General features: G+C 38.4%; 1 protein-coding gene across 1 annotated transcript in view; it reads right to left on the bottom strand.

Moving 5' to 3' along the window:
• Nucleotides 1-18,240, bottom strand: part of SMARCA1 (SWI/SNF related, matrix associated, actin dependent regulator of chromatin, subfamily a, member 1) — a 62,784-nt gene that overhangs the window by 29,515 nt on the left and 15,029 nt on the right. The window contains exons 4-16 of the mRNA XM_006275640.4: nt 18,108-18,208; nt 17,906-18,006; nt 16,423-16,602; nt 11,011-11,166; nt 10,143-10,274; nt 9,400-9,468; nt 8,124-8,233; nt 7,436-7,662; nt 6,155-6,276; nt 4,771-4,923; nt 3,125-3,257; nt 1,988-2,136; nt 1,056-1,175 (exon numbers count right to left, since the gene is read on the bottom strand). Of these exons, the coding sequence (XP_006275702.1) occupies nt 1,056-1,175; nt 1,988-2,136; nt 3,125-3,257; nt 4,771-4,923; nt 6,155-6,276; nt 7,436-7,662; nt 8,124-8,233; nt 9,400-9,468; nt 10,143-10,274; nt 11,011-11,166; nt 16,423-16,602; nt 17,906-18,006; nt 18,108-18,208 (1,753 nt within the window). The remainder of the gene's footprint in view (nt 1-1,055; nt 1,176-1,987; nt 2,137-3,124; nt 3,258-4,770; nt 4,924-6,154; nt 6,277-7,435; nt 7,663-8,123; nt 8,234-9,399; nt 9,469-10,142; nt 10,275-11,010; nt 11,167-16,422; nt 16,603-17,905; nt 18,007-18,107; nt 18,209-18,240) is intronic.

Below are 18,240 nucleotides of genomic sequence, written 5' to 3'. Positions count from 1 at the left end.
GCCACAGGGGGACCTCGGCTGCCCCCCAGACCCAGGAGGCACCAGCTGCCAAGCCAGCGGGATGCAGGCCCCCCCGCGCACTCCCCAGTAAACCCTGAAGTGCCACTGCTGGTCCACTTCCAGGTCTGCTGCCAAGCGCGCTGGGAGCCCCTCGTGCTTCTGTGGTACACTCCACGTGTCCCAGCACTGCAGGACTCACAAGTCCCTGCTAGTTAGAGGTACGTAGAAAAAAACATTTACAGCTATCTCTAAGTCTGAATCTCCGAATCTTTCCAAATCTCTCTGAATCAATTTGGAGGGTTCCAATCCAATTCGGAGAGATTAAAGGTTCCTTCGAGTCAATTCGGATTTGGAGATTCGGCCACCGAATCAGGGTGAACCTCTGCCAAATCGAAGCAGGGACCAAAGCTTCGCACAAGATACGTAGTGCTTCATTCCATAAGCAGCACTGCCAACCAAGTCTCAAAGAATTCAAATAAGTAACTAGCCCAATCACATTGCATCCTACCCCAATCTTGTTCTGGCAGCATGACTATCTTGCATGCTATAAGCTACGCCAGTGGTGTCTAACTCACTCCGACATGGGTCACATCCTTATTCCAGGGCTCCTTAAGGGCCAAATCCAGTCATGGTGGCAGAATGAGTGGCAGCAGGAGCTACTGTAGCTGTTGCTCACTATCCTGCCTCTGACATAGGCCCCAACAGGGCTCCACGTCCCAGATTTCAGCTGTGAGCCGAGCTGCCAAATTACCATCACTTCTACAAGCCCAAGGGACCAGGCAACATAGCTCCAAGGGCTGTACGTTTGACTCCTTTGTTCTAAGAAGCAGTAGCTCCTATTTGGAAATCTCCCATATAGCCAGATATTCCAGTGGATAATGTCACATACTGAGACTGTTCCCTAGTGTCTCAAGCAGTAGAAAGTGGTCTGAAATATTAATTACCAAGTTAGGCTCTGATCCTGCAACACCATCTCCACTGACATCAGACTCATTCAACCTATGGTTTAACCAAAGTGACTACATGATTTCATTTATTTTATAAGAGAAAATTACCTTTTGTTTTTCTCTATAATCTTCCCCTTCAAAGGTATATAAACTCATCTCTGTGTCCATAGTGAAGTTCCTTAGAGAGCTTTCCCCCATCTTTTGCAATCGCTCATTCATTTCTGCTGTCTAAAATAAAATGACAGTGCTATTAGCAACATGGGAAGTTTTACATTTGTATAAAATTTGGGAAAAATTAGCCTTTCTTACATATTAATGACTTCATACACACCTGTTATTTCAGTCCTTTGCTCCCCTACATGCATTTATCATTAGGTTAAGTTAGTATGCTGTCATAATGCAAATCAATATCAACATAAACTTCATTTTTTTTTTAAATATATGCAGAACTCTTCCCTGCTGAAAGAGTACTTCATTTACTTAATAAACTATTTACTATCTTTTAACATTAAATACTTTACATCTATTAAACATATTAGCATATGGTTTATACACTTCTAAAACCTTTTTAATTAAAAAAGTGATGTTAAAATTATTATTATTATTATTACATTCTTGCAGAACATGGTCTAGAAAAATAACTATGGAACATTTGTTTTGCAGTCCTCCAGCTTTTAGGCCATTTTAAGGAAACAGTCCTACGATACCGATAGATTGCAACTTGCTGATGTATTTGTCAGCAAATTTATGGGAATAGACTACAATATAACTTTGCAATAAAATAAAGAATATGAGGGAGGCAATCAGCAAACTGCAGCTTTTCCTTTTCAAAGACATTTTTTATTGTAGAAAGCTGCTACTAAAATAAATACAAATCTTGTCAAATTATATTTTTCTGTCAATATGAAATAAGATTTACAAATTAAATAGATCTGCTGATTCTTAACTCTTAAGAACCATACTCTCTTTTATTTTACAATTATTCATTTTTAAATGAAGTCAAGGACAACTCCAAATTCCATACGGAATTATGCTCTCACCTTCTTTTCACCTCTTTCTAAGATGGTGGTAATATCTTCATCTGTTAGCTCACTGTCCTTAGAAGCAAAAACATGTGTGGCTCCATGCCGGATCATCTGCAGCATTTCATCTTTTGCCAGTTTGTTAGACTGTTGATCTATGAGTCTTCCTAGAAGTAGGAGAAACAAAATGAATGCTTTAAACCAAGGCTCTCAATAGCAATAGGGAAATAATGGATTTTTTAGGGAAACTGGAAACAATATTTGAGTTTGAAACCAATATTTTAAAGGTTTTTGGCAAAATAAAACAAAAATTTTGATACACACAACTGGTCAACCCAAACCAAAAAAAGTTATGTTTTCTTTTCAGGTTAGGTAAGCTTTTTTAATATCTTACTCTTTTAATATAGGTCAACTTTAAACAAAGAGATTAATGTTTTATTTTGCAAATGTCAAATAAAATGGTTTTTACATTTCAAAACTTTACCTCATTTTTCAGCCAAATTTGTGCACTAAATTCAACCTAAATTCACAATCATTTTGGTTTCCCCGCACCCCCACTTCTTGGTGAATTTACTATTTGTCCAGGTCTAGCTCAACCTTCCCAAGACCAAAGCCAGCCAGAAGCACCCTTTCCATCAGACCAATATCACCCTCCCAATTAGTAGCAAAGGAAGGCAGTGAGAACCTATACCTCACCTTAAGCTAAATGTTCTGTTATATATATGCAGAACACCAAGCTTTAAATGGCAGTTCAGTAACCTGCAAAAACTTACATGTAAGAGTAGTACCTATTATACTGAAAACCCCTGGAACATTTTTTTTTTCTTTTACAGCATGCCTATTCAGTGAGGCCCTGTAACAGTAGCTGGTTTTGGGGGGAGGTTTAGTGGGGGGAAGGTTTGCTATATCATTTTTAGGAGTTGGTACCTAGTGCAACACTTAACCCATGGATTTCAGTTCTACCTGAGTAAGAAATTAAATGAAAAATCAGGACCTGAAACTGATATTTGATATTATTTCAAGTTCAATTAAGAGTTCTGCCACGACAAACATCAGGCCCAATACTCCACTGCCTTGCACTTTGTATATTTCCCCCTTTGCTAAGTGAAGGAGTTAAATTCTGTTCTTGGACGTAAACACAATAGTACTTGATACCTTGCTGAATAACTATAGAGTCCAGTCTCAGTTTTATTTCAGCTCTTTCTACAATTCTTTCTTCAACAGTATTTTCAGTAATAAGTCGGAATACCCTTACAGGTTTCTTTTGACCAATACGATGTGCACGATCCTAATAAAAACAGATCAAGTAATTCAACAATACAAGAGAGTCTTGTAAGCAATAGTAACAGACATTTCAGTCAAAATTATCTGTTGCAAGCACCAGAAAACCTGACAAAACTAAAACTAGGTGAGATATTTCACTCTTAATATATGCAAAAAACCAAGAAAAGAACAAATTACTTTTTACCAAAATGTTTTTGTAAAACCATTGTGAACGTAGTATTTTAAATGCTGGAACAGTTTCTGACTGAACATGGATATATCAGCACAGATTCAGAGTGACTGGAATCAGAATTGATATCAATTTACATCATTAAGTGAGGGTGGGTGGGGTGGAAAGAGATTTCTTATATTGTGAGAGTGCTGGTTGGGATGCATGGCTGGAATTGGCAGGAGGGTTCACTTGTGTCAAACTTTGGTTATGGTGAGGAGGGCAGTTGGAGTTTTCAGGTTTTAGGGTACTCTTTGGGGAATCCTGTCTGTGGATCATTTGCTTATTGTAAGCCATTTTGGGCCTTTTGAACAGGGTAGGATACAAATCTAAATAAATAAATATACAACCAATACGTACTTATGCAACTTGCCCTTCATCCAACTTTAAAGTCTAGTGTTAGCTATAGCAGCGGGCTTCAGCCATCATCTTAGTACCCAGGACCCTGGGCGATCTTGTACAGCTCTCACTGCTTCAAGTTAATTGCAGTAGTTTCCCAAGTTAGCTAGATTTAAGCTAGCTCAGGTTTCTGTACATTTACTGCCTGATATCTTCTAACTGCATATAAATATTTCTTAAGTTCAACTAGAAGACAATCTATTTCTAACAAGAAAACATAGAGATCCTCTCTGAAAAATTTACACAAGAAGCAAAAATGAATGGAAACTAATGACATAGCCTTATGCTACGGCCCTAATACTCATAATTGCTTAATACCTTTCAGGTTTTTTGACCCAAATCCAAACAAGTGTTCCAACAGCTAAAATGATGACAAATGACAGCCACTACTACGCATTCAAAATAGTATCAATAGCAAATCCCAACTCCCAATGTGGCTTCCTACCTTTAAAATACCCAAGAGAGACTAACAAGTATTATTTCCATCTTCATATATTTGACTAGTATTTTAATGCCTACATCAAACCTTTTTGTTTTCCTGAATAAACATTCAGATAACACTTCTTCTGGAATAATCCTGAAGCATCCCATAAATTATAACTAACTATCTCAGGAGAGAAATTCAGGGGTACAAAATAGTAATTAGAACTAGAAATAGTAATTAGATATAGAAATTTTGGGGCACAAAACATTAGCAGAGTATAGAGGATTTAGATAAGTATTTTCGAGGCAAGAAATTTACAGTTCTTCCACAATTTAGGTTATATTTTTTCCATTCAACTTCATAGCCTTTGGGATTATATGTAAATGCTAAAGCTGAAAATTTCCAATACACATTTTATGGAGTTCTATCAATATCATAATTTGATTTTATATGGATAACTTTAGTTATATTTCAATTTTTACTCACCATAGCTTGAAGATCCACCTGAGGATTCCAGTCTGAATCATAAAGAATAACCACATCAGCAGTGGCCAAATTAATCCCCAGACCTCCAGCCCTGGTACTCAGCATAAATATGAATTTGCTGCTGTTGGGAGCATTAAAGGTGTCTATTGCTTCCTAAAAAACAAAAAAAAAAATTGAAGTGTAGAATATTCTAACAAATATTCATTTTATGACTATTTTGTTTAAAATGAATTATTATATGCCACACTGGGGCTTGTTAACTCAACATAGAGGCAGAAGAGTTAAGCCCAAGTAGAGAGCAGGTAACGGTACTTCTGACTCCTGACTCCGCAGGTAACGGTACTTCTGACTCCTGACTCCACACAGAACATGAGCCAGGGAGGAGTGGTCAGTACAGGCTGGGAAGCATCTGGGCATCTTGACCTAACAAGGACGTATTCCCAAGGGCAAAACTATTTCCAGATATTGCACTGATGGCCCAAAAATGATGGAATAGCTTCAACCGTGGATATTACGGACATTAAGACAGAATCCCAAGATTAAGGGTAAGCAACTTTTTGATGCAGAAGACAGGCAATGGCTCAGGGAGTTGTATCACAAGGGCTGAGAGAGGTTTGCCTGACTGTCCCTCACAGCTAAGCAGAGTCCCAGGACAGGACCAAGAGGAGCAGGATGGGCCTGAGCTCCCCCAGATCAATCCCCATAGCAAGGAAAAGATAACAATGTTGTTACACAATGGAACCAGTGACTATCTGGGGACCACCCATGGCCACATACACTCTGATCAGGAGACAGCTACAGAAAAGATTTCAGTGCAATAACTGCCCACCTGTGAGACTCTATATAGCCTCCTAGGCTGAGAGAGAGAAAGAGCCAACTCCATCTGTCCTATACACACCAACTTTAAAAGGCAGTGAAAGTCTTTAGACTTGTATGTGCAAACCAGTGACATTCTTTACATTAATGAAATGTTTTATGAGGTTGTATTGTTTCTTACAATAAGCCCTACATCATGGCCCTGGTCCTGTCCTACTTTTTACAACAAACAAGTGGATTGCTAGGCCCAACATGGTGCTCCAGTGAAGTCAGTGATGCTCTGCACAGACACATTAATGGGCTGTAAATAGTAAGTTTAGGGTCTAGAATAGCAACTGGTTAGAAATAGTCTGAACCATATGCCACCTTTTCAATTAGAGTCCAATTTCATTTGTGAAACAAGCATATTCAAACTTGTTAATACTACCATGTTTAAAAAAGTAACAAATATACTTTATGCAGAACTTAATTTTTACTTAAGCAAATCAAGAGGCTTCAGTTGCAAATTAAATGCAGACATCCCAAGACAGAATCTGTGCAATTAAAAAACCTAGTGTATTTTTCTCACCTCTCTTTCTTCATGTGGTGTCTGTCCATCCAATCGACAGTATTCATACCCACGCCACATGCAATAATCTTCCAAAATATCCAATAAGCGGGTCATCTGACTAAAAATGAGAACTCTGGAACCTAAGAAAATAATACAGAATAACTATTTTTTCACAAAACAACCTTATCACAGAACCACTTATACAGAAGTTAGGGGCACAGAAAGAAATAACAGAGGACTATATTTACATTTCTAATTATCAAATGCTCCGCTTATTCAAGTTCTATTTTTTAAACAGTTCTTTTACTAGTTTTGGCCTTCAAATCCAACTTTGTAACTTTTTCAAGGTGGTATTTAGATCATTTATAGAGTAGTATCCCAACAGGAAACAAGCGAAGAAACAAGAAAACATTCCTAAAGCCATTACTATAAGGGTGCTTGATGTGCAGAGTTGTCAAAACCAAAATTAATCAGAAGTCTAAGGAAAATTGCTCAATTTCCCAAGCCCCAAGACTACTGCAGGACTTTGTGAATATTCTGGTGAAACATATTTAAAATAAACCCTAAAATATTAAATCTAAAATTTTAACCCTAATATCTTAATTGCTAGGGCTTCTTAAACTTAAAATCCTACACTCTGCCACATATGTTGCACTAGCATTGCATCAGCATGAGTTAATTTACCAGTCATAAGGTTTTGCACAATCATATAGCAGAACAGCACACAAAATCATATTATCAGTATTTGAAGAACAATGAACGTTTGGGGCTTGAAAATGCTATCTAAAATATGGAACCCCACTGTCACTGCAACCAGGTTCTGGAGCCCCTTACACATGAACATTTGTAGCCCAGATAGGCCCTTACTGCAGTCCTTGCTTTCATCTCATGTAGAAGCCTCCTGCCATTTTACCTAAATGCAATATTAACCTGATGGGATCAGAAGGCCTGCTTCCTCCCCTAACTTACTCTCTTCACATACCCCACCCAAAACCACCCCTCTTCTATTTCCTTCCCATTGCACATTTTTTATTTAAATTTAGTTTCACCATTTTTCCTTCATCTTTTATTTTCTTACCTATGATTTGTTCTTCCTTCTCTTCTTCTTACGGTTGTGTTCCCCATTCCTCTATTTTTATCTGCCACTTAAAACGCCACAAAAAATGAATCTTACTAAAAACCTTCAGATCACAGTGAATAAGGCACTTTGTCTCCGTCGAAGCAAAAACTATTTGTAAACTTGTTTATTTAATTTATTATTATGCTTAGTATAACTATTGTACCACTGATTATAGTCACCTTGTTCTTTGAGTTTTGCCAGCAGTTTATCCAAAGCTACCATTTTACCACTGTTGTTGACGAGATGTGTGTCAGTGGTATAAGGAGGTCCAGGCTCAGCACCATCAAATAGGTATGGATGGTTACAACATTTTCGTAACTGCATTAGAATATTCAACAGCCGCATCTTATCCATTTTCCCAGCTGAATTTAGAATATCAATATCTTTCATCAGGATCCGTGTATACCTGAAGTTTAATAAAGAATTTTGAGAAATGTCTAGCTTTTAGTTTTAGAACATTTAAAATATGAACGAGTGTCTGAAATGTCCTGGTTACTGTGTTCAAGTGTAAGCAGCAAGTTTTGCAAATCCTGATGGATGACAAGGGGTAGAGAGGAGAGCTCTGTCTGCTTACTGCTGCTGCCACGGTATGGTCTGCCTGCCCAGGTTGCTGCTGCCAGCATTTAAAAAGCTGAAAGAGAACATTCTATTTTTCTCTAATCCTTCTCAGTTAAAGCAACCGAGCTTTTTAATATCCAAACATTCCAGAATGAAATACCAGAAAAGACTAGTTTCTTTTTATATGCAAAGCCTATGTATTTTAGAGCTATGACTACAAAAGTAAAACAAACACGCAGTTCTTATATAAAGTACCTTAGGATTCTTCATTATCCTTAAAACAATCTTATATTAATGTAAATAACTCACCATTCTCTCTGCATTTTGCTGAGTCCCAGGTAAATCTTTACTTCCTTTTTAGGAGGCAAGCTCTTTTCTACTTCACCTTTTATGCGACGTAACAAAAACGGCTTCAAAACCTTAAAAAGTTTCAGAGATATATTTATCATATATATTCCTACAGATGTGAGATTTAATAGGCTCATTCCTGCATTCTTATCTGTCAAAATTCTGAACTGCTCACACAGCTCATACAGTTCTCCAACCAGTCGTGTTGTGGCTGCCTTCTAAGTGGAAAATGAAATTGCTCATTTCAAATAGTGTGTTAAATTCACCAGGCTGTTAAGAAGGGCATTACAAAAGCTCTCAAGACTAAAAAACTACCACAGCATGGTCCCCTATGACATTCAGGCCAGGGGATGTGAAGCTGATGGCTTTGCTATCTTCCCAGCAAACAGTTAAGAGTAAACTATCTTTATGTACTTTTCATAGGTAGACAAAGTACTACAGATCAAGAAAGCACAGGTTATAACTCTCATCACTCTCAAAAGGTGCTGCTGAACAGAAGAGAGAACAACAACCTTTTTATAATCCTCCCAGTATACATTTTGGCTCCTTCCACTGCTTAATCCAGGGTTAAAGTTGGAGTGGTTTGCCACATTTGTATCAAACCCAGGTAACAATTAGCAGGTAACAGCTACTGTCCTTTTCAGATATTGCCCTTTTGAAATGGCTCCAAATATATGCATCTAGACCCTTTGAGAGGAGGACCCTCCACACCCGAGTTCTTACATATCTATTTATTCAGTTTTAATACCATTTCAATGGTACATGATTTGGAAACTATAATGAAGTATCATTATTACAAAACAAAGAACGTTTTAGAAATTATTCTAACCTGCGCACACTAAAGCATGGATTATTCACAGATAAACAAAAAATCTATCTTTATTTCACTGTGATGGTGAAATCACACCAACCAAATATTCAATATAATTAAAGGTTTTAAAAAATCCCTGCAACTCAGTTTGCATGGCTTTGTGTTCTGATTTCAGTCTATGTCAAACAATCGTGATACAAAAGAAAAATCAGGAGAAATTAGATGCAAGTATCTCACTTAAACAAATTCTGACAGACATTAATGTAACAAAATAAACAAAGGCCATATCTAAGATATGTAAGATTTTCTCACTTATTTAATGACCTTTCCACATAATGTTTAATAGTAATATTAGAGGAAAATTGATAATTATAGTTTTAAAATTATTTATATTAATTATACAGTATTATGGCCTTCAGTACTTACTGCATGAAGTCTTTCTACAAGTTTTTGATCACCGAGACAATTTTTAGTATCAAACCAGGAATCAAAGTCCTGTAGAAAAAATGCACATCATCACCATGATGATTAAATTATTCATACTTGTTCTTCTAGCAGACACAAACAAAGGTTCATTTACTCTTGTTAACAATGGTATAAGTCTGAAGTCAACAGCATCTTAGCAGCAAGAAAAGATTCAGGCCACAACTCTCTACCAAATGCATAGCTTATAGAAACACATAAGCCAAATGAAAAATTGTACGCGCAAAACACAATCATGTATTCTTGAGAGAGATGCCCACTTTGTTCAAGTTTAAAGTTTTATACTATGTCCATTACTGTAGTGTCTGAGTTCCTATCTTAGTGCTTGTGTAATGGTATGAGAGAAGAAAAGAAAATGGAACCATAAACCATGAACAGAAATAGTGTTATGAAGCATAAAGAAAGGAAGCAGTTGCTTCAAAGCAATAGAAAGAAGTGTGAAAGAAAAAGAAAGGGAAGACATTAAAAGGGAAAAAGGCAGCAGTTTTAAGTGAAGATAAGTTAAAGTCATGTTGTTGCTCCACGTTTTGCATTGTCCCCTAATTCTGGCTCCTACGACACAACCCTGGAACTACTCCAATTCAATTCAGGGCTCACAAGTCTCAGGCCATCCTAACTAACAAGTCATCCTTCCTCTACAGAAAGTCATCTGATTTATATTAATAAGAACTTCAATATCAACTTACATCTGCAGAGTTGAAGACATCAGGTAAAAGAAAATTAAGTAATGCCCACAGCTCATGGAGGTTATTCTGCAAAGGAGTTCCAGTCAGCAGCAACCGATTTGTAGTCTTGAACTCACGGACAATTTCTGACAGCTAGAAACATAATGTAAATTTATAATAATCTGTGGCTTAAACTCAAAGAGCTTCTTTTAATTTAAGATGTCCTAAGCACCCACCATTGCAACTAATGTCAATGACAGTCCCTGTTATTCAGTGTTAGGGCCTTGTTACACAGTAATTTTGGGCAGCTCATGGAGCTCTTAACCCTTGGATCGTCCGCACATTAATATCTTAAAGTGGTTTTAAGCACTCGTTAGGCAGCTCAAAATTATACCACTCCAGGGCAGAATTATCTCTGATCTGCACTATCCAGCTCCTGTTCCATTAAGGTGTGGCCACTCCCCAGAAATGTGCCGCCCAAATTGAAGTCCTCCAGCATCCCAGGATTTCTCACACCCTCGCTTGCAGATCCTGTTCTGGCTCACCAGCCCTGTAGAGCAACTTCCACCCACAACTCCTAGTCCTGCTCCTGCTCATCAGTAACAATAAGTTACAGCTGTGCGCATGGGAGACAGAGGTTTCTAGAATATGGATGCGACTGCTCCAAACTTCAAGCTAGCAGTAACACCGATCAATGTTTGTGCAGCTCATAGCACAAGGTTTAACAAGGCCCTTAGAGATTCAAATCCAAGAAGTCCAAGCTATTATTTTTAAAAATAAATGTTCAAAAGATATTTGATCATGACCAACAACAATGCAAAGAAAATTATGCCACAAAATTTTCCTGAAAACATATTACAGAAATGTTGAAGCAAATCAGAAAGTTTACCTTTGATTTTTCATTCTTTATTCTGTGGGCCTCATCAATTACCAGGTACCTCCAGTTAAATTTTTTGAAAACGGATTTCTCCTTGATTACCATTTCATATGAAGTAACACAAACATCCCATTCTCCAGGCATCATAACATCACGGATAAAAGCAGCCTAATGCAAAATAAGTGCATCCATGAATAAATATGTTCAAGTAACAGTAACAGCAGCATGCGTAACTTACTTGGAGTTCAATACTATCTATCTGTCCCAGTATTACTGAGGCAAACAGACTGGCCCAATTCAAAGAGAAACGTCTAGGAAAAAACACTTAATGTTACACCACTTTGAGTAGAAACAACCAAGGCTTTCAATCCTTATGCTTCTGACAAATGATTTTCAACTGGAGTTAAGAAGAAAGGTGTGCCTTGCTCTTATCTCTCAAAGTTTTGTTTTCTTAAGCTCAACAATTTTTGAATAAGCATCTCCTGTAACAAGACAAGGAATCAACTTTTTGTATGGAAACAGTGACAATTTTTTATAGGGAAGGACTGACAGTGGGGACATAGATATAGGACCTTCCTATAACTTCCCCTGCTACGCAGCTCTGACCCCCACCCTTTTTCACCCCAATCTTCATGCAACAGCATGCAATAGCTCCTCAAATGCTCAGACTTCTCTGCCACTACTTAGGAAGTTCCACTCCATGCCCCAGGCAAGCTTAGATGGGTCATGAAGTAATGTCTTGAAAGGAGAAAATAATAGAGAGTAAAGAGATGGAAATAAAAGAGGGCAGAGCTAGTGCCTCCCCTGTCCCTAAAACGCACAACTCGAAACCCTTCCTTTCTTTTTCAGATACTTCTACACTGCTTTGACTTCCCTTTTCCCCTCTCATCACTGGCAACCATCAGTCTCAACAGACTATGGAGATTGAACCTTTGGTGGATTACTGGGTACCACCGCAGCTTCTTGTGTGGCTGAAGAGTCCAACGCAAGACAAACAGAGCCTCCAGCAGGTTGCACATACAAACTTGATTGAGCTTGCACTGGCATGCTGAGTAGTTTTGTCTTGCCTGCCTCTGATGCCTCTTCTCTAGGTCATCACCGACCCTCTCCACCTCAAAACAACACAGACCCTGCTTCACGGCGACTTTCCGTTCACAGCAGCCCAAAGCAATTGATTCCCAGTGTAGACCATCAATGTGCAGCTCACAAAGGATTTTCTTGCAGACATCAACAAAATGGAGTTCGGGCCATCTAAGTTGACATCTGCCAGCGGCCAGCTCACCATTCAGTATATCCTTGGGGATTCGGCCATTAATCATATGATTCACATGTCCTAACCAATGGAGACGTCTCCGTCTCAGAAACATAAACATAGTGAGTAACTTGGCCCATTCCTGAACAGCGAATTTGGAGATTTTGTCATGCCATGTTGTGCCCAGGATATGGCAGAGACATAGAAGATGGAAACTGTTCGGTTTTCTTTCTTCCTTTGCATAAGAAATCCATGTTTCGCTGCCATACAACAAAGAGCTAAGTAGGCAAGCACTGTAGACAGACATCTTTGTAGATGGAGTGACCGCTCTGTTTTCCCAGATTCTCAAGTCTAGCCATAGTGTTTCTTGCCTTTCCAATGCAAGCATTAATTCTGGCTTCCAAGCCAAGATTTTACAAGATGGTAGAGCCCAAGTAAGTGAATTTTTTCAACCACTTCCAGGCTTTCCTCATTTATTCTAACTTCAGGAGGGAAGTCAACTTGTTGACCCATGACTAATGTCTTCTTTAGGCTAACAGTCAGGCAGAAATTGTCACAAGCACAAGAAAAGCAATCCATGAGACTCTGCACTCCTGCTTCTGAATGACTAAATTGCTGCGTCATTGGCAAAGAACATTTCATGAACAAGAGTTTTTGTTTTCATTTTGAGATGAGCAAGGTTCAAGAGTTTCCTATCTGATCTGATCAAAAAGTATACTCCTGAACTGCCATTGAATGCATATTTGAGTAGGAAAGCAAAGAAATTCCCAAAAGGCAACAAAGCTAAAACACAGCCCTGTTTGATACTACTCTTGATTTCAAGTTCTTCCGAACATGACCTATCAAACTGCACCATTCCATGCATATTAACGTGGAAGGACTTGATGCCCAGGAGCTTACTAGGGCAGCTAATCTTCTTCAGGATTTGGAACAAACCATCTCTGCTGACAAGACTGAAAGCTTTGGTGAGATTGACAAATGCTACAGACAGAGATTTCCTTTGCTCACAGCACTTTTCCTGTAGCTGTCTCAGAAAGATCTCTTGAGGAACTTCATCTTCTCTACGACACATACATATTAATTCATGCAGATGGAAGAGGAGGACAGATGTCCTGTACTTAATAACTTTAACCGGTACACAATCCACACCTGAGCTCTACCACAAGCAAGCTGATCAATGGCTTTTTCTACTTCATCTATTGTAGGTTCATGGTCAAGCAGTGTCAGGGTTGAGAGGTCTTCAAGTACATTGAAAGCGAAGTCACAGACCACATTTTCATGACAGTAGATTTCCGAGTAATGTTCAACCCATCAGTCTATCTGCTTGTCACCCATGGATGATTTTAAAGGGGCACTCTTCCTCAGAACAGGCCTGAGAGCTTTTCTGATGCCCTCATACATTGCTTGCATGGCACCTCAGTCAGCAGCTTTTTGGATACTTTTGTAGTTGTAGCCAACAATCATTTGCACAGTGTCTTGCTGTATGTTTGACCTTTTGCCAGATCTCTCAATGCCCCTGAAAGTTGGAGTGGCTAAGGTCGCACATATTTAACAAAAGCTGACTGTTTCTTTTCTATGAATGAGATCAATTTCAGATGAGTTCTCATCAAACCAATCATTTAAGCTGCAATGCCACAAGTACCACAAGAGCCCAAGGCAGTTTGACAGATGGCTCCTTCGAGCTGAATCCATTTTTCCGCAGGAGCATGACACAGCTTAAGATATGACAGAGCCCTGGAGAGAGTTTTAATGAACTGACATGGTGTGCCTTCAGCTTTCAGTGACATGGCATTTATTTGTAATAGAGTTTCTTGCTCTTGTGCAATTTCCTGGGATGCAATTTGACTATAGTGCATGCCAATGAATGATCGGTATCGCAGTCAACACTAATAGGATTATGTAATAATTACATCATGGAAGTCTCATGAGTGGGTGATAATCAGGTCAAGCTAATGCCAGTGTCCAAATCGTGGGTGCACCAAGACACTTTGTGTTGAGGTTTAACATCGAAGAAAGAATTTGTTAAACATAGCTAAAGCAAATGTCCATTTCATTCATTTTGCTGACACCATGGATGCCCAAACAGTAAGGCCAGGCAGCATACTAGCCCTGGCCCAAGCACCAACCCTTGCATTGAAGTCTCAAAGAAAGAGGATTTTTTCATTCTGTGAAATATTATTAAAAGACTACGCTCATCATAGAAGCAGTCCTTTGATTCTAATGAAGCAGAGAGATTTGGAGCATATGCATATAAGAGACTGACAAGACCAGAGGCAGTAGTGAGTTGAAGCACCATTAATCTTTCGAAGCTACTTCCCTCTACAACATAACTAAATGGGGAAGGGTGAGCCTAACACCCTTGCTGAAGACAATAAAAGAAGACAGAGATTTCTGAGTTCCTTTCTCAAGCAAGGAGCAGTTGCAGAGGAAGGGCCCAAGAGTGGGCTCCCATGACCTGGTGGAACAGCCATGGGAAGGAATTGTGAGGGACAGAGGGATATTTAAACAGAAGGCATAGTTGGCTTCACTTTCCTCCCTTGTAAGTACATTGCTGGAGGGGAAGATGGCCAACTCTCTCACCACACACCCCACTTATAGTCTTGATGACAGCACACCTTATTCATTGAGGGATGTGGGAAAATATTAGTGTTTCAAAACTCTGTTTCAGTGTCAAAATCTAGCCATCAAATCAGGCTTTCCAAAAATCACTGTCTTTAAACAATGCCTTGTACTAATGTGAGTGTTTTTTATAGGTTTTGTTTGACCTTCAGCAGCTGTGCCATCGTTCAGCTGTAGCAGCTGAAGCTCCCATTCTACATAACTGCCACATACTCTCTTCCAAATTTCTGCTCCCTCCACATTCACTAGCTTAACTACTTCCTAGAGGGTAGATAAAACTCATGTCTTTTTCTTAAAGAATAATGCTAAAATAAAATACGAGTTTGTATGTGGACTTCAGAGCATTTTAAAAGATTCCTCTTTTAAACCAGAAATGTGGGGCATGAAGGAAAACTTCCAAAAAGGACCAAAGTGCAAAAGCAAGGTATATGCATACATTTTCTGAAACCTGCCATGAATAGGGCTTCAGCTCATGGCACATGGTGCAGCTGAGATTCAGTGACAACAGCACATTCTCCTTGAGTCACCTGTCATCCTTTGGGTATTTAACAGAGCCAACAGTCTTGCTGTGCATGCATATTTCATTCCCCTTGGCTGAAGCTACTGGTGCATACACCTGGGGTTCTACACGTAATTCTAAATAACATATTCGATAAAGCTTTCCTTAGAGAGACAATATAGTACTCGCTAAGATAAATTCTGAGCAGCTGAAATCCATTTGATAAGTTGTGACACAGTTTGAGCCCCAGGTGTGAACAAAGACATGTCAGAAAAAAACATGCAAAATGCTCTCGGCTTCTGGTTTTCAGGGAAGGGAACGGGCAGGAGCTGCATCTTCAGAAAGTGTCTCAACAGTTCTCAGCAAATTTTAAGACAATTCAAGTCAGCATGCAGATTTTGGAACATACAGAATAATTAGCTTTTGAACAGTAAGTTACTCTCCACATTCACAGTAAGAGCTGCTGTTCCACTGCAATTTCACTGTTTTGTTTAAGTTACACAAATAATAGCCCTGTTATCAATTTCCTAAAAGATTCTACAGTATTGATACTGTGTCCATTAGCATATTTTCTGGATGATGGTCAAATACAAGGTACACCTTTCTTGATTTTACCAGCCTGAATTTACATTTCTTTGTTATCCCATTTTATCCAGGGAAAGTGGGGGAAAACCATCAAGAAAAAAAAAAAGAACCTGAAGGAAAAAGAGACAAGGTGGCCGAATGGTAGAAAAAGTGAAGAGTAATCACTAGATGAGCAGAGTGGAACACAACCAAGAAAAAAAGAGGTGCAAGCCGCCAGAGAAGGGGAAACCAACAAGGGAAAGAGTGTAACAATGGGACCGGTCTTACTTGTCTCCTCTTCTACACATCTTTCCCAGTATTTTCTCTAGAATACATTAGCATAGCATCTATGCATTTCCCCATGCTAACATTTTCAGAGACTGCAGGAAGATACTACTGCTAAGGAAATAGCTTCATAGAGAATTCTTTTTCCCAGAATACTAGTTTTTGATATGCAAAACACAGCATCTTTCAACTGTTGTTCACTTACTCTGGCATCCTTGTCTCCAATAAGACAAACAGCACGTAAAGATGGAACCCAGCGTTTAAATTCATTCATCCAGTTGTGCAAAGTTGATTTTGGAACCAGAACCATGTGTGGTCCAGGAATGTTTCGGTAATGCTTCAGATAGCCTAGCAATGCTATAGTTTGCAAAGTCTTACCAAGACCCTATGTTAGCAAAGAAAAAACATACCACTTTTGAAATGAAATGTCACATAACAAAGGGATAGCAAATTATTTTCAAATGGTGGCTATAACAGTTTATAGTCAAGTGCCCAAAGAAAAACCTTTTAGTGCAGAAAAATGAAAATCCTATGTTGTTACACTTCTGATTATAGCCTTTTTATGAAAATATGACTAAATAAAACGCTACTGAAAGTGTATCCATTTTCAAGCTAATTTTCAAATAAACTTGGCTCAAGCCCTCCCATAATGTATGCATCTTTGCTTGAATTACACAAATTGATCTTTCAGGGCTATATAATCATATCTTCCCTGAAGATATTTTCACTTATATTTAAAGGATGCATAACATTTATTTTTTCCACATACTTATAGATGACTCAATTTGTTGCAACTAGAACATGACATATCCAATGAAGTTAATGGAAAGCTTCCTTGACTTCAGTTAGAGGTGGATCCACCCCAAGAAATCTATTTCTTTATGCACTAACTTTATTAAGTTAAATGTGTACGTTTGCAAGAAAACCGGTCCTTGGGACGGATGGCAATCTTCCAGAGGCCCTTTCCAGGAAACATTCACCTTTGTAGTCAACATTCATAAGGAAAAACCCCTCTAAAACTAGCCAATTAGCCTTTTGGTCTGTGTAGAAAGCTCCACTGATTAAAGCTAATTTAAACTTAAAGTCTCACCTGATTTACGTGAATTGACTCATACATTGACAATAAAAAGGCCTGTTTCATACAGATAGACTAACTTTTAAGATATGGTATTTAAAAAAAACTAATTTAAATCCATGAAATATTTTTAAATACATCAGTCACAGTAACTAAAATAGAGCGTCCAAATTCTCTACAAAAAGAAGAGATTAACTGAATGATTGTCTTTCAACTTCAGTAACACCATCAGTTTAGCACAGAGATGGCTGCTTCCTTCTAACCCACTTCTGGAAGAAATAACTCCCATATTTCTTTTCTTCTTAGACATACTAGTTGTAGAATCTGTGTCAATTATGCATTTAAGTAAGGTAAAAAATAGTCATTGCTTCTCAACCAGCTACTGCATGCAAAACTATATGTAAACAGAGAAATAACAACCTTCAGTAAGTTTATCATGTCATGTATTTTTTTTCTTACAAGAGTAAAGTAGCATGCAGCTCATGCAATTTAAATTCATGAGGCTAGTCTTAAAATCAAAAAGTTCTGGACAGCTGAAGGTCCCAAATATAAAATTCAAAAGGTCAAAATCAGACAGCTACTTTTGACAAAAATATCAAAGACTACTGCTTACCATTTCATCTGCCAGAATGCCATTAACACCGTTTTCATATAATGAGATCATCCAGTTCAACCCTCTAACCTGATAATCTCTTAGTGTTCCTCCTTTCACATCTGTAAATGTAAGATTCCTCTAAGTAGAAAAGTACTTTAATTTTATTGTGATCTGCTCAGCAGATTTTACTTTAATCCAAACAAACAAAAAGGATACTCACACGAAGGAGACTCCTCAAATCGTACACACACATTAGACGTCTTTCGACTCTCAGACAGCAACTCCTCATCTTCCTCTTGCTCTGTGCGTCTATGACGATAACTGGAGAAAGAATGTAAATATATAAGCAAACT

Source organism: Alligator mississippiensis, chromosome 8 (genome assembly GCF_030867095.1).
Source record: "Alligator mississippiensis isolate rAllMis1 chromosome 8, rAllMis1, whole genome shotgun sequence".
Lineage (NCBI taxonomy): Eukaryota > Metazoa > Chordata > Crocodylia > Alligatoridae > Alligator > Alligator mississippiensis.
This window is presented reverse-complemented; position numbering and strand designations above follow the sequence as displayed.